Source organism: Pelobates fuscus, chromosome 4, assembly GCF_036172605.1.
Source record: "Pelobates fuscus isolate aPelFus1 chromosome 4, aPelFus1.pri, whole genome shotgun sequence".
Taxonomy (NCBI): Eukaryota; Metazoa; Chordata; class Amphibia; order Anura; family Pelobatidae; genus Pelobates; species Pelobates fuscus.
In genome coordinates this window covers 243,913,817-243,935,939 of record NC_086320.1, presented here as the reverse complement: position 1 = coordinate 243,935,939, position 22,123 = coordinate 243,913,817, and the positions used below count along the sequence as shown (strand labels likewise).

The following is a 22,123-nucleotide window of genomic DNA, read 5'->3' as shown; positions in this document are numbered from 1 at the left end:
CTAGCGTACAGAGATGGAGTGTCAGACAAGCCTGTTGCCCAACATTTCCTTAATAAAAAACACCCATTGTCAGCTTTAAAGTTTATGGGTATAGATCACATGCCCCCCCCTTTTTGGATACATCAGTTGGATACAGTATCTCCTAGGGCAGGGATAGGCAACCTTCGGCTCTCCAGATGTTTTGGACTACACCTCCCATGATGCTTTGCCAGCATTATGTGTGTAAGAGCATCATGGGGGATGTAGTCCACAACATCTGGAGAGCCGAAGGTTGCCTATCCCTGTCCTAGGGTATTAAATAAGAATGTTACATACCAATCTTTTATTTAGAGGTCACCAGCTAATATAGGTTTTTAATTTCTAATTTGTATGTATAATTGTTTTTAGTGGTAATAGAAGTAGAGGTATATGTTATGTGTAATATATGCATAATTTGTAAATGAATATGCACTTTATTTGTTGCACGTTACACTTTATAGTACATTGCACCGAATGCACTGTCTAGGCACTTTATAATGAATAGTAATTTGCATTTTAATGCTATTAATATTTAGCACCCTATCACTTTAAGATATTGGGCACCTTCTATATTCTATTGAGCACTTTATTAGATATATATATATATATCTATTAATCAAATACCTGGTCGTAGTGATCAGGATTACTGAAATTTAACTTCAAGTCTATATAGTTGTTCACAGTATTAGGTACTCTTAAATTGACTTGCATAGGTTATACTTAGAGAGTATAACCTCTTAATGTCACTTGCATGTCTGCATTTTTATTCTTCACAACTCTCCCTTCACGCGAGGTGTATTTGTATATAACGTTGCCTAGGTAACCGGGATTTCGTTTTCCCTGCACGTCAATACGCACTACTGGGGGCGGAGCACGTATGGTGATGCACATGCATACCCGGATGTATTCGTGGCGCCGGCAGGAAGGGAAGGAGTAACACCTGGGTGAGTTTACCTATTGATTTTTGGGGTATAGATTGCCATTGTATGTATAATGTCTTAGTGTCCTGTTGTACTTTTTACCCTGAAGAAGGTCCCGAGCGGGGACCGAAACGTTGGTCGTTATGGTCGTCATTTTTTAATTATAATAATACATTTTTGGTTTTAAATCCGGAGAGCAACCTTACCTGGTGGATTTCTTTCTTTGGAGCCTTGGTGATGCGCCCGGTGATTTACCCTTTTGAGCGTGAGTGCAGGGGAATATTGCTATTTTTATATATATATATATATATATATATAAAACAAAATACAGTTAGAAAGGGATTACATATGAATATATAATTTATATTAAATTTTGTTTCAATATTTTATTTTATTATTTTATTTATTATTGTAATTATACATACATACATACATATATATGTATATGTAGATATATACACATATATATATACATGTCCCAGCACTCAATGCTCCCGGTCTTTTAATGCTCCGGTGCGGTCTCCAACCAAATTGTATACGATACCAGTAGAGAGCACTCAGGAGTCTTTCAAGGTAAATTTCATCTGTTGCTTCATTGAGCAATTACAAATTCACACAACGTTCCAGTCTTTTACAGACTGAAACGTCGACTGGAACGTTGTGTGAATATGTAATTGCTCAACAAAGCAACAGATGAAATTTACCTTGAAAGACTCCTGAGTGCTCTCTACTGGTATCGTATATATATATATATATATATATATATATATATACACACACACACATGTATATTATATATATAATATATACATATTATATATATGTAACGTCATTCTAAGTGTATTTTAATATTAATATATATATATATATATATATACTAATATTAATATTAAAATACACTATGTATGACGTTACATATATATAATATGTATATATATATATATATATATACAGATGAAAAGAGTGCACTCGAAAGGTCTTCTTAAAGATATAAACAATTTATTGTGCCAAACTTCAAAGACATACAGGTCGACGTTTCAGTCCTCGTGGGACTTTTTTCAAGACAATGAAAGGCGGAAAAAAAGTGATTTAAATATACCTTGCAGGTGATTTGATTGGAGAGTAGGTTATATGAAAGAGAGGCTGTGCAAACGTGAAAGTGATTACTCAACTTTGAAATAGGGATTAACCCCTTAAGTGCCTAATAGAAAGGCCTGAAAAGTGAGTGTGGTTACGGCCAAATATCTAATAATCTGCACTCGCAGACATATTAAAATTCAAGAATAAGAAATATCGAAGCCACCTTAAATTGACAAAGTATTTAAGAATCTATTTGAATATTTAAACAAATTTGTTAAACGAAGTTAAACAATACCTTACGATTGCTAAATTTTTAAACAATAACATAAGGTGGCTACGTTTTTAAATTGGAATTCCAAGTGCCAAGTGGTTGCAGACCTAATTATAGATACATTGTAGAAAAAACTTCAAAGTATATTTGAATAACCCTAGGGATACTATGTATATACTTAATTGTGTTACAAATTAACGGCCATACAGTCTATGGAGTATAACAGGAGCATCCATAAGCTAACATACCTAGCTAAATAAAAATTAATGTATGATTGATTTAACAAAAAGTCTCATGAATTAATCACCAATAATGGTTTTTCTGTGACCTTTAGTACAGATATATATCAATTACTATTATTTACGAAACTGTGGCCTCTTTATCTTTTCGGGATAAAGCAGCTGAGTGGGTTGATCTCATTAAGTCCCCCCGGGGACAAAGTTCCTAATGTGAAGATCCAAAAGGCTTCTCTTTGAAGAAGTAGGACATCTCTGTCACCCCCCCTGTTCGGGGCCGGAACATGTTCAATGCCCATAAATTTCAATGTGGGCAGTGTATGCCCTATTTCCAGAAAATGTTTGGCTATGGGGGTGGTTGCTATGCCGCTGGATAACGCAGTCCTGATGGTAGATTTGTGTCCCCTCATGCGCTCCCTGAGGTCATTGGACGTTTTGCCGATGTACATGAGTCCACATGGGCAGGTGATGCGATAGACTACGTGTGTAGTGGTGCACGTGATCCTTTGCCGTATCCTGTATTCTTTACCTGAGCGAGGGTGGTAAAACGCTTTGCCCGGGGTCATACTATTGCAAGCCATGCACTTCAAACAACGATAACAGCCTGGATTTTGTACAGACTGATGCGCCATAGATGTATCTGTATGAACCAGATAATCTCTCAGGTTCCTGTTTCTCCTATAACTAATCATAGGGGTATTCTGGAATATCGTCGGTAGTGTCTTGTCTTTTTTAAGAACCTCCCAGTTGTGTCTTATTTTCTGGGACATCTCGCCCGATAATGAATGGAACGTTTGGGGGAAGATCATTCTATTTTGGTTGCTTTTAATTTTAGGGCCATCAGTGTAGTTTTTGAGTGCTTTTGAATATGCACACTCCAGCATCTGTCTTGGATATCCACGTTGTGAAAATTTTTCAAACATTTCTTGTACCTGGTTTGCTGCTTTTATAGAATCAGAGTTGTTCCTCAGTATTCTCATAAATTGAGATACCGGTAAAGATTTTATGAGGTTGGGTGGATGGTGACTACTGGCGTGTAGTAACGTATTGCGGTCAGTTTCCTTTGCAAATAAAGTATACCCCAGCTTGTTATTTTCTATAAAGATACGAAGATCCAGAAAGTCGATTTGTTTGTTGTTAATTTGATGGGTAAGTCTTACTGGTGAATCCAATTGATTCAGTGACCATATCATGTCATGTAGACTTTGTTCCTCACCCGTCCATATGATGAACACGTCATCGATATATCTCAGGTATTTCAGAATATGATGACCATATTTTTGGAGAATGTGTACCTGTTCATATGCATGCATGTATGCATTAGCATACATGGGTGCCATGGGGGCACCCATCGACGTCCCGGATATTTGTATGTAGAATGCTTTTTCAAATCGAAAATAATTGAGTGTAAGACATAATTCCAATAATTCAAGTATATATTCAATCGGGGGCTCTATACGTTCTTGGTACTGTGTTAGTACTTGGCGCATCGCCTGGATTCCCTCCTCGTGGGGAATTATGGTGTATAAACTGCTTACGTCAATGGCTGCTAAGTAAACTCCTTGTGGGGGGAGTTCTATAGAGTTTAAGGCTGCTATGACTTGCGCCGAGTCTTTGACATAGGTAGGTAATGACATTACCGGTTTTTTAAATTTTGTGTCTAACCATTTCCCTATGGGTTCTAGCAATCCCCCGATCGCCGATACTATCGGTCGTCCTGGTGGGCGCTCCAGGTTTTTGTGAACCTTAGGCACTGTGTATATGATCGGGCACCGAGGGTGGGTTTCAAATAAGTACTCATATTCCGTAGTGGTGAGGAAACCTGCTTCTAAGCCCCTTTGCAGTGTCTGTTGAACAACTTTACTGAATTCATAGGTGGGATCTATTTGTGTGTATTCATAGACTCTGGTATCCTTTAGTTGTTTAAGGATTTCCTCCTTATAGTCGTCATATTGTTGGACGACTATAGCGCCCCCCTTGTCCGCTGGACGTATGGTAATGGACATATCTTTAGCCAGGCTGTTTAAGGCTTCTCTTTCATCTTTAGATAAATTCGGGCGTCTTTGGTTCCGGGTAGTTGTAACCTTCATTGTATCAAATTTTAACATTTGTGAAAATGTTTTTAATGTAGGGTTTAAGTTGGAGGGGTCAAAGGTACTTCTCATTTTAAACTTTTCGCTGTTCTCCTCAATTTGATGTTGTTGATTAGAATTTTTAAAGAAATCTGCTAAACGGAGTTTTCTGTTAAATTGAAATTGCTCAATTTCCCATTGGAATTTGTTAATATTGGCAGTCGGAACAAATGAAAGTCCTTTATTTAGAAGCATAATTTCTGTAGTGGTGAGGTTTCTAGTGGATAGATTAATGATAGGGTTAACTAGCGTCTCCTTGGCGGTCGTCCCCTGTGTCCAGTGCCTTTTCCCTTTCTGTCCCCTCCTGGTGTAGTTTTGATGTTTGGGGGGCGCTCTGTGCCTTGGTGGTTCCCACTTGTTGTTTCTCTCACCAGGCCAAGTCCCGGTTCTAAAAAAGACGTATTATATGATGCTGTGGTATTAGAGTAAGCCCCCTCTCTTTGCGAATCCTTATAGTCAGAGTCAGATGCCGACTCTCCAGAGGTAAAGTCGACAGTAGATGCAATGGGTTTTCTAATTCTAGGCTTGTAGGTTCTATATGCGGGTCTGGTGTTATCTCCTGATAGCCACCTGTATACTCTATGCTCTGAGTAATCTGCTTGTACTTTGGTAAGTTTTTCTCTTTTAAACCTGACCAAGTCGTTTTTATATTGTTTCAGGTCTTCTGTTAGTTTCTGAATCAATGTGTCACAGTTGGGTGCTGTAATAGTAGTTGTATGCAATACTTCATAATTTGAGATTTTAAATTTAGTGATTTTTAGTTCACGACCTACCTCCTCGATCACCACCAGCATCAGGTCCAGGGAACACTTGTTTAGTATACCAATCCACTTCCGACACACTTCAGGGTTGTTTCTTCCAATAGTTGGGACGTTTTTAATCCGAAAACCTCTGGGGATTTTTTTCATGCGGTAATAGTCGGATAAGTAGGTGGCATGTAGTTCGAGATCAATTTGTCTTTGTTTAAGTTTAAGCAAATTTCTAATGACGTCCCGAGGTTCAGTAGATACTGGTAGGTCCGAGTCCGTTTGCGGCCACAAAATCGCCGCGGCTTATGCTTCTGTGTATTGCAGCACCTCTGCGTGGTCTGCATACGCTCCGGCTCTAGTCAGGAATTCCTCCATAAATCAAATCCTTGAAAACGATATAACTCTCCTGGGTCTGGTGCGTGGATTGAGCCCTGGCTTGACGGGCTCTCCGTAATCAATACAAACTGCAAATATCCCGCACTCAATGTACCGGTCTTGTGCTTGCCTCGGTGCTGCCTCAGCCTTCAATATATACAGATGAAAAGAGTGCACTCGAAAGGTCTTCTTAAAGATATAAACAATTTATTGTGCCAAACTTCAAAGACATACAGGTCGACGTTTCAGTCCTCGTGGGACTTTTTTCAAGACAATGAAAGGCGGAAAAAAAGTGATTTAAATATACCTTGCAGGTGATTTGATTGGAGAGTAGGTTATATGAAAGAGAGGCTGTGCAAACGTGAAAGTGATTACTCAACTTTGAAATAGGGATTAACCCCTTAAGTGCCTAATAGAAAGGCCTGAAAAGTGAGTGTGGTTACGGCCAAATATCTAATAATCTGCACTCGCAGACATATTAAAATTCAAGAATAAGAAATATCGAAGCCACCTTAAATTGACAAAGTATTTAAGAATCTATTTGAATATTTAAACAAATTTGTTAAACGAAGTTAAACAATACCTTACGATTGCTACATTTTTAAACAATAACATAAGGTGGCTACGTTTTTAAATTGGAATTCCAAGTGCCAAGTGGTTGCAGACCTAATTATAGATACATTGTAGAAAAAACTTCAAAGTATATTTGAATAACCCTAGGGATACTATGTATATACTTAATTGTGTTACAAATTAACGGCCATACAGTCTATGGAGTATAACAGGAGCATCCATAAGCTAACATACCTAGCTAAATAAAAATTAATGTATGATTGATTTAACAAAAAGTCTCATGAATTAATCACCAATAATGGTTTTTCTGTGACCTTTAGTACAGATATATATCAATTACTATTATTTACGAAACTGTGGCCTCTTTATCTTTTCGGGACGCTAGTTAACCCTATCATTAATCTATCCACTAGAAACCTCACCACTACAGAAATTATGCTTCTAAATAAAGGACTTTCATTTGTTCCGACTGCCAATATTAACAAATTCCAATGGGAAATTGAGCAATTTCAATTTAACAGAAAACTCCGTTTAGCAGATTTCTTTAAAAATTCTAATCAACAACATCAAATTGAGGAGAACAGCGAAAAGTTTAAAATGAGAAGTACCTTTAACCCCTCCAACTTAAACCCTACATTAAAAACATTTTCACAAATGTTAAAATTTTATACAATGAAGGTTACAACTACCCGGAACCAAAGACGCCCGAATTTATCTAAAGATGAAAGAGAAGCCTTAAACAGCCTGGCTAAAGATATGTCCATTACCATACGTCCAGCGGACAAGGGGGGCGCTATAGTCGTCCAACAATATGACGACTATAAGGAGGAAATCCTTAAACAACTAAAGGATACCAGAGTCTATGAATACACACAAATAGATCCCACCTATGAATTCAGTAAAGTTGTTCAACAGACACTGCAAAGGGGCTTAGAAGCAGGTTTCCTCACCACTACGGAATATGAGTACTTATTTGAAACCCACCCTCGGTGCCCGATCATATACACAGTGCCTAAGGTTCACAAAAACCTGGAGCGCCCACCAGGACGACCGATAGTATCGGCGATCGGGGGATTGCTAGAACCCATAGGGAAATGGTTAGACACAAAATTTAAAAAACCGGTAATGTCATTACCTACCTATGTCAAAGACTCGGCGCAAGTCATAGCAGCCTTAAACTCTATAGAACTCCCCCCACAAGGAGTTTACTTAGCAGCCATTGACGTAAGCAGTTTATACACCATAATTCCCCACGAGGAGGGAATCCAGGCGATGCGCCAAGTACTAACACAGTACCAAGAACGTATAGAGCCCCCGATTGAATATATACTTGAATTATTGGAATTATGTCTTACACTCAATTATTTTCGATTTGAAAAAGCATTCTACATACAAATATCCGGGACGTCGATGGGTGCCCCCATGGCACCCATGTATGCTAATGCATACATGCATGCATATGAACAGGTACACATTCTCCAAAAATATGGTCATCATATTCTGAAATACCTGAGATATATCGATGACGTGTTCATCATATGGACGGGTGAGGAACAAAGTCTACATGACATGATATGGTCACTGAATCAATTGGATTCACCAGTAAGACTTACCCATCAAATTAACAACAAACAAATCGACTTTCTGGATCTTCGTATCTTTATAGAAAATAACAAGCTGGGGTATACTTTATTTGCAAAGGAAACTGACCGCAATACGTTACTACACGCCAGTAGTCACCATCCACCCAACCTCATAAAATCTTTACCGGTATCTCAATTCATGAGAATACTGAGGAACAACTCTGATTCTATAAAAGCAGCAAACCAGGTACAAGAAATGTTTGAAAAATTTTCACAACGTGGATATCCAAGACAGATGCTGGAGTGTGCATATTCAAAAGCACTCAAAAACTACACTGATGGCCCTAAAATTAAAAGCAACCAAAATAGAATGATCTTCCCCCAAACGTTCCATTCATTATCGGGCGAGATGTCCCAGAAAATAAGACACAACTGGGAGGTTCTTAAAAAAGACAAGACACTACCGACGATATTCCAGAATACCCCTATGATTAGTTATAGGAGAAACAGGAACCTGAGAGATTATCTGGTTCATACAGATACATCTATGGCGCATCAGTCTGTTCAAAATCCAGGCTGTTATCGTTGTTTGAAGTGCATGGCTTGCAATAGTATGACCCCGGGCAAAGCGTTTTACCACCCTCGCTCAGGTAAAGAATACAGGATACGGCAAAGGATCACGTGCACCACTACACACGTAGTCTATCGCATCACCTGCCCATGTGGACTCATGTACATCGGCAAAACGTCCAATGACCTCAGGGAGCGCATGAGGGGACACAGATCTACCATCAGGACTGCGTTATCCAGCGGCATAGCAACCACCCCCATAGCCAAACATTTTCTGGAAATAGGGCATACACTGCCCACATTGAAATTTATGGGCATTGAACATGTTCCGGCCCCGAACAGGGGGGGTGACAGAGATGTCCTACTTCTTCAAAGAGAAGCCTTTTGGATCTTCACATTAGGAACTTTGTCCCCGGGGGGACTTAATGAGATCAACCCACTCAGCTGCTTTATCCCGAAAAGATAAAGAGGCCACAGTTTCGTAAATAATAGTAATTGATATATATCTGTACTAAAGGTCACAGAAAAACCATTATTGGTGATTAATTCATGAGTCTTTTTGTTAAATCAATCATACATTAATTTTTATTTAGCTAGGTATGTTAGCTTATGGATGCTCATGTTATACTCCATAGACTGTATGGCCGTTAATTTGTAACACAATTAAGTATATACATAGTATCCCTAGGGTTATTCAAATATACTTTGAAGTTTTTTCTACAATGTATCTATAATTAGGTCTGCAACCACTTGGCACTTGGAATTCCAATTTAAAAACGTAGCCACCTTATGTTATTGTTTAAAAATGTAGCAATCGTAAGGTATTGTTTAACTTCGTTTAACAAATTTGTTTAAATATTCAAATAGATTCTTAAATACTTTGTCAATTTAAGGTGGCTTCGATATTTCTTATTCTTGAATTTTAATATGTCTGCGAGTGCAGATTATTAGATATTTGGCCGTAACCACACTCACTTTTCAGGCCTTTCTATTAGGCACTTAAGGGGTTAATCCCTATTTCAAAGTTGAGTAATCACTTTCACGTTTGCACAGCCTCTCTTTCATATAACCTACTCTCCAATCAAATCACCTGCAAGGTATATTTAAATCACTTTTTTTCCGCCTTTCATTGTCTTGAAAAAAGTCCCACGAGGACTGAAACGTCGACCTGTATGTCTTTGAAGTTTGGCACAATAAATTGTTTATATCTTTAAGAAGACCTTTCGAGTGCACTCTTTTCATCTGTATATATATATATATATATATATATATATATATATATATATATATATATATATATATAAAGCATATATATATGCTCTAAGTATATATTATTTAATTTTAAATAGTTTTTAACTTTTATTTTACCTTTTTACAGGCAGCAGAGGGATTACCTATCATTACAGGCATTCCCCCTTCTGGCACTGCTGTGGAGGGCTATTCCGTCTATGTGATCATGAGGTCCTCGCAATGACCTCACAATCACTTGGATGGACTCAGGATGGCCGGAATGGCAGCAGAGGGACTCGCTGGGATAAGTACATAGGACGGCAGGGACGTGCTATGTCGCCCGCCGGCGTTTAGAGCCGGGTCCCCAAGGACGGCATAGCACGCCCGCCGTCCTTAAGGGGTTAATGTATTTTTTATTGTTATTTTACCTGCATTATTTGTTTAACCACTGATGTAAATGTATTATAGTTGATCGATATATGTGAATTTATTATTGGTTAATTGTTATTAATTTGTGTTACGACACTCACCGCCTGGAGAGTGAAGCCGCCGTTTAGCCGATATTCCCTTTTCTCCAGAAATGCAATTCCAGCATAACCGATCATAAAACTCCCGACCGGAGCATATGAACACGGTAACTCCTGATCAGCAATCCATTCGAAATCCTTCCACAGCTATAAATAAACGAAAACGCTGTCCCAATAGTCAATCCCTCCACAAACGAGACAAAGCTCCGTTTTGAAGGTCAAGCAGAATGTGTTTAATGGGGGCTACCTGCCCAGTATTTATGCAGGTCTCCACCAGGTAGACACTCCCCTAGGGGACCTGGTGGAAGACTGTAAAATATATTACACAGTAGCCAATCGCAGTGGCTATAACACAAGCCCTCCCCATTTTACCCATAATACATCTCTTCCTATCCCGGAGATAATTAGGGAGAAACCTAATTAACTCCGAGGATAGGAACCATCGCCATTTTAAACACAACACACAAAATGCAATAAAATACATAAAATCCGAAGTACCGAAGATATAGTGTTCGTGCAACGTATCCCCAGATAGCCTAAATCTGAGGGCATATTCCTGCCGAATAGCGCTCAGATCCGAAGTACACAGTCCAATCGCCATGGAGTCAAAGTCTCTCATAAGTCTTTCGGTGTACGAATGACTCCATGGGACGGCTATCTGGGTAAGTTCATACGGATGAAGAAAACCCCCGAACGGAACAGGGTTCGTATGCCTCCAAGGGAATAGAAGGAGAGACGGCCGTCTCCAGCGGTGTTCGGTAGATAAAGAGTCCGTTTTTAGATCCATGGGTTTTGCACCGAACACCGCTGATTCGCCTCGTGTCCAAAATGGCCGCCGCCTCGTGGTCGGCATACGAACGACGACCACCCGTACGAAATGGAATGGAGAGGTGTTTGCGGTTAACCACACGTTCTAATTTGTGGTCAAGGTGTTAATGAGCCGCACACTCCTCTCCTGGGTGGCCGATGTTCGGTAGTTTTACTCGGTACTTTAGGAAACGAAAAACCAACAGCGTACGGACAGGAAATCCACGAATCCAATGGAAACAGATGAACCCGCAATACAGGTCTATGCAGCAGGGTTCGTCACAATTTGCACATAGGATATAGAATACACTGAAATGATGATGTGGTGTTCGCTCTTAGCAGGTCGAAAGATTGCTGCTCTTTCACTTTTGTTAAACCAATAAATTTGCCTGCGGCTTGAACACCTAGAGTGCCTGGAGACTTTCTTTTTATCTGCCTTATCGTTGCTGGTCCTGCTCCAGTGCACCTGGAGTTACTGGGATTGAGTGTGGCTTCTCTCTTCATTTTTATAACACAGGACTTTTGTTAAGTGGTGTGGCATGCAAGTCTGCTGAAGCTTATCATAAGAGATTGGTGCATCCAGGGCTTTACTGTCAATAGAAAAAGTGTACATGCCTGGCCTGCAGAAAGTCTTGGTCTGAGGAGAGGGTGGCTTTAGTTGTAGTAATGTTATACAGTTTAAAGTAATATTTTTGCAATATTTTGGCTATATCTTCTGTTGTGTGTTGGTGAGTACCATAATTTAATTGGATTTTGGAAATGTATGTCAATTGCAAGATACTTCCTGCTTCTGTATAAAAGTACTCATTTGGTGTCATGGTTAAGAATGTTATTCAACTCTGAATCTCAGTCTGGTGATTTACTGTAAAGTATCTGGAGAGAGAAAATGCTTAGGCAGTCTCTCGAGGTCACTACATGCAATTATGAGAGCCTTGACTTGTATGGCACAATGTTTTTATTGTTTGTTTTGTTTTTAAATGTGTTTCTTAAAGGACCACTATAGTGCCAGGAAAACATACTTGTTTTCCTGGCACTATAGTGCCCTGAGGGTGTGTAGTGTTACTTACCTTATCCAGGGTCCGGCCGCGGTCCTCTCTTCGAGCCACGCGCGGTCCTGCTGCTGCACGAGCCGCGCGCGGCTCATCCGACGGCTGCAACAAGAAGGCGGGCAGTGACCGCGAGAAGCGGTCACGTGTCCCGCCTGTATCTAAGAGCGCGCTACCACTTCAGGGTTCGTTACAACTGGTGGCAAGTGACGGGATTCACAGCTCGAATGGACGTCCCGAACCGGAATATACCGAATGGCTCAGCAGTATGAACTACTAAAGAGGACAACACTAAAAGATTTGCTGGAAGCTCAGTGCATAGTGGCAAGCAACAAGAACAAAGCCACGCTAATTTAGCCACGCTAAAGCAGAGCTAAGGAAGAGTGACAGAGTCAGAAGCAAAGAAGGACAGCAGCCAGAGGAAAACGAGTTCCAGAAGGAGGTGAGATGTTTGATCAGTCAACTGGGGCCCAATCCATCACAAGAGGCGATGGTACAGATCATCACTCATGCCCAGCGTGCTCAGGACTCAAGAGTAGGGTCCTTGCAGGGGGATTGCCTAACTTCCTCGGGATATACAAATAGCCGCCCAAAGAAAATTAATTATGCAGCCTTTTGTGGATGGGGAAACGGACATTGACAATAACCTGCAAGATTTTGAAAGGCAGTGTAGGCATGCGCATTAGGTCTCCCCATAGGAAAGCATTGAAAACGAATTTTAATGCTTTCCTATGGGGATTTGAGCGATGCTGGAGGTCCTCACACAGCGTGAGGACGTCCAGCGACGCTCTAGACCAGGAAGAGACCTCTAGTGGCTGTCTAGTAGACAGCCACTAGAGGTGGAGTTAACCCTGCAAGGTAATTATTGCAGTTTATAAAAAACTGCAATAATTACACTTACAGGGTTAGGAGTAGTGGGAGTTGGCACCCAGACCACTCCAATGAGCAGAAGTGGTCTGGGTGCCTACAGTGTCCCTTTAACATACTGGCTACAAAGGAGAGGGGGTCGGTCGGAGGCCTCCTTCTGGCGCTTGATGCTGAGAAGGCCTTCGACCTACTCAATTGGGCATACATGCAAAGGGTATTACAAAAAATTGGTTTCCCCATCGAATTTATCAAAGGGATTATGGCACTATATATGACACCAGCGGCCAAAGTTGCTCATGGTGGCTTCCTCTCTACCTCCTTCCACATATCCAACGGAACACGGCAGGGGTGCTCCCTGTGTCTCCCCTACTCTACATTTTGTCCCTCAAACCGCTAGCACAAAAAATAAGAAATGATCACTGCATACAAGGCGTCAAAATCTTAGGTAACGAATACAAATTAGCACTATTTGCAGATGATATTTTAATAACACTAGAAAATCCTCAAATGTCAGTACCACCCCTGATGGAGACCTTGGCGAGATTCAGGGACATATCACACTACCGTCTAAACCAAGACAAAACACAAGCACTACCTATTAAACTCCCCTTGACCACCACATCCACACTGAAAGAGAAATACCTCTTCGATTGGATGACATCCTCACTTACTTACCTTGGCGTAAAAATTGCATTTTCTATAGAGGTGGTACTAAAATTAAACTATATTACACTTCAACAACAATGCAATAAATAAATACACAAATTGTCACAATCACACATTTCCTGGTTAGGCAAAATAAATGCGTATAAGATGGTGATCTTACCAAAAATACTTTATATATTCAGAATGCTCCCCCTACAAAACCCACAAACACTCATAAAAACGCTACAAACCATATGCAATGCGTTCATTTGGGGAAACAAAAAAACACGCATTGCAAATACGATACTATACAAACACTCAAAACATGGTGGAGTGGGGTTACCCAACATAGGCCTACATTAAAAAGCATCGGCCTTAGCAACGGGATACTGCTACACACCACTGAAGGGATCATACAATGGGTGGACATGGAGAGAGCCCAATTAGGCGATAACTCGGCACTAGCACACCTGTGGACACCGAGAAAGATAAGGTCATTAAAATCTGACCTACTACCGCCCACAAAACTTACTATCCAATTCTGGATGATATTTTTGGAAGCAATACATTCCATGCAGGGGCACCATTGACGGCCTTAAATGCTATTTCACAAGACATACGCTTTCAGAAGTGGTCGCTGGCAGGAATAACACACATACACCAACTGCTCCAACCTCAAGGAATGATGCCATTCCCCAAAATACAACAAAAATGGGAGCTTCCCTCAATGGGGCACCCTCAAGGCACTATAGTGCCAGGAAAACTAGTATGTTTTCCTGGCACTATAGTGGTCCTTTAAGGGAATCATCACCACACATGTATGTAACCAACAAACAAACCCTACCCAAACATCCCCACCAGCAAAGGCAATAATGGAAAGGTGTTGGAAACACCCCACAAAACCAAAAAACATTTCCCTATGCTACAAAGCTTGGGAGAACACTACACCCAACACGTCACCGCATTGCAAAACATTATGGGAAATAGACTGTGACATCCAAATTACAGACGAAGAATGGATACACGTATTAAACGACCTATCTAAATGGACAAAATGCTATACACATATAGAAGCACACAGAAAACTACTATACAAATGTTACCTAACCCCACACAAGCTTCACAAAATATACCCAAACTCAACCCCACTATGCTGGAGATGCTTTGCAGCAGAGGGTACACTTATACATGTCTGGTGGAAGTGCCCCAACATCCAGCTTTTATGGACAAAAGTACACAACACGTTTCGCGCCCTCCAAATCCCAGATACCCAAAATACACCTGAAACATACTTACTCATGAGGTTCCCTCCGACATTCGAAAACTCACACAAACAACTGTGTGCCATTACCATCCTGTCGGCTCGTAGTCTATTGGCTTTCCACTGGAAACCAGCCCAAACAAAACCCAATTGTGGGACAAAATACACCAATTCTACATCTATGAACGAATGGCCGTACCTGATACCAAAACGGCACAGATGTTTCACACAACATGGTCCCCATGGGTAGAACTGTATAACCGGCATATGACAAGATCGAGCCACAACGGCAAGGATATATTTTAGCCCCTTATAATAATAAAAAGTAACAATATGTATGAACTACTGAGGAGCATAAAGACACATACAACTATCCACCACCTGGTACGCACAAACAGGTCAAATGTTGGGCTGGCTATATGAGCAATGACTGTATAAGCGACTATGTATAACGATCCATGTTACCTAACTGTACATGTTCCCAACCACACCTCAACTTCAATGTTTTACTTGTTTTTGTACTACTTTAAATTGTATCACTGGTTCAAACTGTATCACTGATGACGAAAACTTAAAAAAATATATATTGAAAAAAAAAAAAAATAATAGACAAGGCAATAAAAAAAACTTTCTAAAAATGTTTATGACCAAATAACTATAATAAAATTAAGACACTAACGAAATGTACAGACATTTATGGATCACACACTTTGGCAAAATGTATTTTATAACATACCAAATTGCTGCAAAGAGTAAACAGCATCTTGCATGTGGATCCAGAATCGAAGCTTTCCCAAAGATATTTTGTCATATGAGACAGTAAGAGGAAGCTCAATTGTTGAACGATTTATTACCTGCAAAAGGAAATATTTAAAATGTCAATAGCTTTAAAAACAGAATGATACCAGGGCTTTTAGAAGCACATTGCACAGTAAAATCTGCTATGCAGTAATTGCTTCTAGGTATGCATTACAGGTGGTCCTCGTTTTGCGACGGCTCGCACTTATCACCTTACGAGAGAGCTGGTCGTAAGTGCGATACGTCGTGGGAATTAAAGGGTTTCACTGATCTGCTGTGATTGTCTATCTTCGTGGGAAATGTCCCTGAACACAGACATGTACACCAGAGCAGGGAATCCCTTAAATCTGTGTTTGGGGAAATTTCCTTGCACTGGTGCGAATCGTCTTCACCCATCTTCACCCGGCGAGGAAATAACTTTATGATTTTTTTTAAATGTAATTATATGTCCATAATATCCACTGCAAAGTGAATTCTAAACAAACCCCATACACTCTTTTAAAAAATAAAATAAAAAATAAGGAAATATAAAGGGACAATAGTCTGCCCAAATAGAAACATAGAATGTAAGGGCAGATAAGAACCATTCGGCCCATCTAGTCTGCCCAATTTTCTAAATACTAGCCTTATGTTATAGTTAGGATAGCCTTATGCCTATCCCACGCATGCTTTACTGTGTTAACCTCTACCATTTCAGCTGGAAGGCTATTCCATGCATCCACAACCCTCTCAGTAAAGTAATGCTTCCTGATAGTTTTTTTTTTTTTTTTTAATTCTTTATTTTTGGTCTGACGAACAAGTCGATATACAAATATGCAGGCATATGTATGCAAGTGACAGTGCAGTGTCATAAAGTGTTTTACAGAATGCATACATTGTGCTCTCTGTGGGTATCTCCGCCAGATATTTTCTGTTATGTTGGCAAGCCAAAGTAACTATATACAATGATAGTAGTGTGGAGGAGTAGGCTTAGGGAGCAGAGTTTCGGTCTTAGTTCCCTTGGGGTATATGATGGTTCTCACACTCCCCCCTGTTGTCTGCGGATCGTAAGCATATTTTAGCCTGACACTCCTCCTGCCGGCTTGCTAGTCTAGAGTGCTTGCATTCAATAGATAGGTATAAAGGAAAGATAGATAGTCAGAGACAAGTAGATGTAGGTAGGTTCCAACTTGAGATGGTCTCCTGGGGGTCTAGAGACAGGGGTCGCCAGTTTCCTCAGACTGCGCTCCTTGTTCTGGTTTTGACCATATACCCGTCCTGTAGTGGTGCCGCTACCACCTGTCCGATTTCTGGTGTGATAGTTGGCGTTGGGTGAATCCCAATTATTGCCACTGTTGTGGAACGTGTGGATGCCGCCCCACGCCCCGGGATATGATTCTAAGTGTCGTACTGCTCCCACAGATCCCATACCTTATGGAACTTGGTCATAGTGTTTCGCACCAGGGCGGATAATTTATCCATTATGTAGTTGTCTCGCAGTTTTGTCTTGACCAGAGATATCTGCGGGATGTCTGGGCATGACCACTGTTGTGCTAGGGCCCTACGGGTCGCTAAATAGAGGATGTTGAGAAGCCTTTGTTCGTGTCCGGGGAGGCCCTCTGTGAGTCTTGATAGGAGGCACGCCCATAGTGCTAGTCGTTTTTGTATGATTTGTGAGCTGAGCTCTACGATGCTGCGCCAGTACGCCGCGACCCCCGAGCTCTCCCACCACATGTGAATATATGTGCCTCGCCCCCCACACCCATGCCAGCAGTCGTCTGTGGGGCTCAATCCCATGTGTTTCTGTTTTACTGGAGTCATGTACCATCGGAATAGCATTTTATAAAACTGTTCTTGGAGTGTTACGCATATTGTGGTTTTGGTGCATGCTTCCCATATGTCTTGCCACTCCGTTCCCTCCAGTACCTCCCCCAGGTCGGCTTCCCACTGGTCAGTGTATCGTAGTGTGCCCTCCCTGTCTGGAGCCCCGTTGAGGTGGTTGTACAGTAGTGTGATTTTTTTAGTTTGTGTAGTCTCATTATAACATAATTTTTCGAAAAAGGTTAGTGGCGTCAGGGCCGCCTTCTGCACGAAGTCTCGGATTTGTAAGTACCTGAAGTAATCTCTTGTTCGTAAGGTGGCTTTGATGCTTAGGTGTACGTATGTGACTAAGTTTTGGTTCACAAATAGGTGGACGTATCTTTGTAGCCCTGTGGCCTCTATCCCCTTGTAGTCCCGAGCCCTCTTTCCTGGGGGAAATGCCCTATTTCTAGGGACCGGCGCCATGGGGGACTAGTGGGGGCTTAGGGCATATTTCGTTTTGGTTTGGTCCCATATCTGTATTGAGTTGAGTATGGCCGGATTCGTGGTTCGTAGTATGGCTCTTTGTGTTCTAGGTGCCCATATGAAAAACTGTGGGAGGTCTTGACCCGTCATCAGCGACTCCAGATCTACCCATCGTCTCCTGTCTGGGGGTGTGTGCCATTGTATGACCTGAGTCAGCTGTGCCGCTAAGTAGTAGGCGTATATATTAGGCAGTCCCAATCCCCCCCTGGGCTTCCTGATATTTTTAAACCTCTGCCCCTCTAATTTAAGAGTATGTCCTCTTGTTGTGGTAGTTTTTCTTCTTTTAAATATGGTCTCCTCCTTTACTGTGTTGATTCCCTTTATGTATTTAAATGTTTCTATCATAGCCCCCTCTGCCTCGTCTTTCCTCCAAGCTATACATGTTAAGATCCTTTAGCCTTTCCTGGTAAGTTTATTCCTGCAATCCATGAACCAGTTTAGTAGCCCTTCTCTGAACTCTCTCTAAAGTATCAATATCCTTCTGGAGATACGGTCTCCAGTACTGCGTACAATACTCCAAGGGAGGTCTCACCAGTGTTCTGTACAATGGCATGAGCACTTCCCTCTTTCTACTGCTAATACCTCTCCCTATACAACCAAGCATTCTGCTAGAATTTCCTGCTGCTCAGCTAAGTCAGCAGAAATAATCACCCCTTAATCCCTTTCCTCAGATGTTGAGGTTAAGACTCTGTTGAAAATATTCTGCACTCTGCCCTTGGGTTTTTACGTCCAAGATACATTATCTTGCACTTACCCACATTAAATGTCAGTTGCCACAGCTCTGACCATTTTTCTAGTTTAGCTAAATCAGTTGCCATTTGGCTTATCTCTCCTGGAACATCAACCCTGTTACATATCTTAGTATCATCCGCAAAAAGACACACCTTACCATCAAGACCTTCTGCAATATCACTAATAAAAATATTAAAGAGAATGGGTTAAGTACAGATCGCTGAGGTACCCCACTGGTGACAAGCCCAAGCTTTGAATATACTCCATTGACTACAACCCTCTGTTGCCTGTCACTCAGCCACTGCCTTACCCATTCAACAATATTGGAATCCAAACTTAAAGAGAGCAATTTATTGATAAGCCTTCTATGTGCAACAGTGTCAAAAGCCTTACTGATATCTAGGTAAGCAATGTCTACTGCACCACCCTGATCTATTATTTTAGTTACCCAATCAATAAGATTAGTTTGGCATGATCTCCCTGAAGTAAACCCATGTTGTCTCTGATCTTGAAATCCATGTGTTTTTAGATGTTCAACAATCCTATCCTTTAACATTGTTTCCATTACTTTCCCCACTACTGAAGAAAGGCTTACTGGCCTATAGTTGCCCGACTCCTCCCTATTACCTTTCTTGTGAATGGGCACAACATTCGCTAACTTCCAATCTTCTGGGACTACTCCTTTTAACAGGGCCGGCGCCACCTGTAAGGCGACCTAGGCAGCCGCCTAGGGCGCCCCTTAGCAGGGGGTGCCGGATCCCTGCACCCGGAGTTCCCGCTGCGGCTCCTCATGCTGCGCCGCCTGAGCGCTTTAGCAAGCCCCAGGCGGCGCAGCACTGCTGTGTGGAGGGCGGACGGGTTTGTGACCGTCAGGAGGGAGGCGCAGAGCGCGCCCTCCTGCCGGTCTCTCAATGTAGCGTGGCCGGGCCGTGACCCCCTCAGTGAGCACTTCCCTTCAGTCCGCCGGCGGCCGGGTACAGGAAACAGAGGTTCCTGTCCCGCGTTCCGCGCCGCCCGGCTATGCTACATAGGTAGGAAGGAGGAGGAAGAGGAGGGGGTGAACCATTAGGGGAGGGGGAGGTGGGGGGGTGAACCATTAGGGGAGTGGGAGGTGGGGGGGTGAACCATTAGGGGAGTGGGAGGTGGGGGGGTGAACCATTAGGGGAGGGGGGGGTGGGGGTGTAAAGTCCATGAGGGGAGGGGGTGTAAAGTCCATGAGGGGAGGGGAGGGGAGGGGAAGGGGGGGTGTAAAGTCCATGAGGGGAGGGGAAGGGGGGTGTAAAGTCCATGAGGGGAGGGGAGGGGAAGGGGGGGTGTAAAGTCCATGATGGGAGGGGAAGGGGGGTGTAAAGTCCATGAGGGGAGGGGAAGGGGGGTGTAAAGTCCATGAGGGAGGGGAAGGGGGTGTAAAGTCCATTAGGGGAGGGGGGGTAAGGGCTTTAAGGACCCTTAGGGGAGGGGGGGTAAGGACCCTTAGGGGAGGGTGTTGTAAAGTCCATTAGGGGAGGGGAGGGGGGGTAAGGACCATGAGGGGAGGGGGGGTAAGGACCCGGAGGGGAGGGGGGGGTTAAGGACCATGAGGGGAGGGGGGTTAAGGACCATGAGGGGAGGGGGGTTAAGGACCATGAGGGGAGGGGGGTGTAAAGTCCATTAGTAGAGGGGAGGGGGGTTTTAAGGCCCCTTAGGGGAGGGGGGTGAAAAGTCCATTAGGGGAGGGGAGGGGGGGGTAAGGACCCTTAGGGGAGGGGGGGTAAGGACCACAAAGGGGTTTGGGAGAGGGAGGACCACTAAGAGGGGGAAGGACTACCAAAGGTGGGTAAGGAGGGAGGACCACTAAGGGGGGGGAGAGGGTAATGACCACTCAGGGGGGGGAGATTATCACTAAGGGGGTGGGGGGAGGAGGGGGAGGACCACTCAAGGGTTTGGGAGAGGTAGGACCACGAAGGGGAGGGATGGAGGACCACTAAGGGGGGGAGGGGGGAGTGAGAAGACCACCAAGGGGGGGCTACAGAGGGACAGGGGGCCAAGGGAGAGCACTAAGGCACAGAAGAGGAGAACACGGAGGGACAGGAGGGACACACACTGCATTCAATTACATACACAGAAACACACCTTGCACCCCTTACACACACTCACACACACATAAACATACAATGCATTCCTTACACGCAAACACACACTGCATCCCCTATAAAAAACAGTCAGAAAAGAAGGTTGTGAAGGAGGCTCCTCGTAGCCACGGGGTGCTTCACCTCACAACCACTACCCCCAGAATGAATATCAAGCAGTTTTAACTAAAAAATAACAAAACTTTAATGAAACAAAATTACATTCTATATACGTAAGACATATACTGTCATCCCAAATAAACACACTACATCCCTTACACAAATTGGTATCCCTATACACTACATTCTATAAGAACACACACACACATTGCATCCTCTACAATAACACATAAAACATCCCCTTACGGGGCGTGTCCGAGCAGCGCATGTGAGCGGACGTGCGGGACGAGAGCTCTCCCGAACAGCGGCCTTCACAGCCTGATTTAGCCACTAACGCAACCCCAAAACGAGCTGACCAACGAGGGGACACACCACATACCGACATGGCGTCGAGATCTACGAAGAAACTTAAACAACAAAAGCTAAACTCGCACTTTGGAGTGCACCATGCGCTGGAACACGGCGACCAAGATGGCGCCGACAGGCCTACCTCGCCGGCTCAAGATTCCGACATAGGAGACTATACAGCAGACCACGCTGAACTCTCCAACCCAGCAACAGATCTCTCGGTGAGAACCATAATGCAGGAACTAAAAGCCTCACTTAAAGCAGACATCCAGCAGATGACTGCAGAAATAAAGGCTGACATCAACAGCATTGGTGAAAGAACAGCAAAGCTGGAAGAACGCACTGATGAACTCATTGACGCCCACAACTCCATGGCTGAGGCCTACACATCGCTCAAGACAAAACTTCAATTACTAGAAGAGAGAGTTGCGGATCATGAGGATAGGAGCAGAAGAAACAATGTCCGCATTAGAGGTATCCCTGAATCAATCCAGAACTCTGATCTCACTAGGTATGTGCAAGACTTATTTAAAGCATTGATACCCTCCTTAAACAACCTAGACTTGATGCTGGATAGAACACATAGGCTCCCTAAACCTAAACACCTGCCCCCGGATACCACCAGAGACGTGATCACGAGAATCCATTTTTACACAGTGAAAGATAAGATCATGCAAGCTTCCAGGAGCTTGTCACAATGGCCGGAATCCTACCAACACATCAAAATATTCACGGACTTATCTGCCGCTACTATGCTTAAACGACGCGCTTTCGCGCCCATAACCACAGCACTACGGAGCGC

At 42.6% G+C, this 22,123-nt stretch overlaps 1 protein-coding gene across 2 annotated transcripts in view; it reads right to left on the bottom strand.

Moving 5' to 3' along the window:
• The window catches only part of CLPTM1L (CLPTM1 like), a 469,239-nt gene that overhangs the window by 273,287 nt on the left and 173,829 nt on the right, over positions 1–22,123 (bottom strand). For both annotated transcript variants that reach the window (XM_063452024.1, XM_063452023.1), the window contains exon 7: positions 15,627–15,744. In XM_063452024.1, coding sequence (XP_063308094.1) covers positions 15,627–15,744 — 118 coding nt within the window. The remainder of the gene's footprint in view (positions 1–15,626; positions 15,745–22,123) is intronic.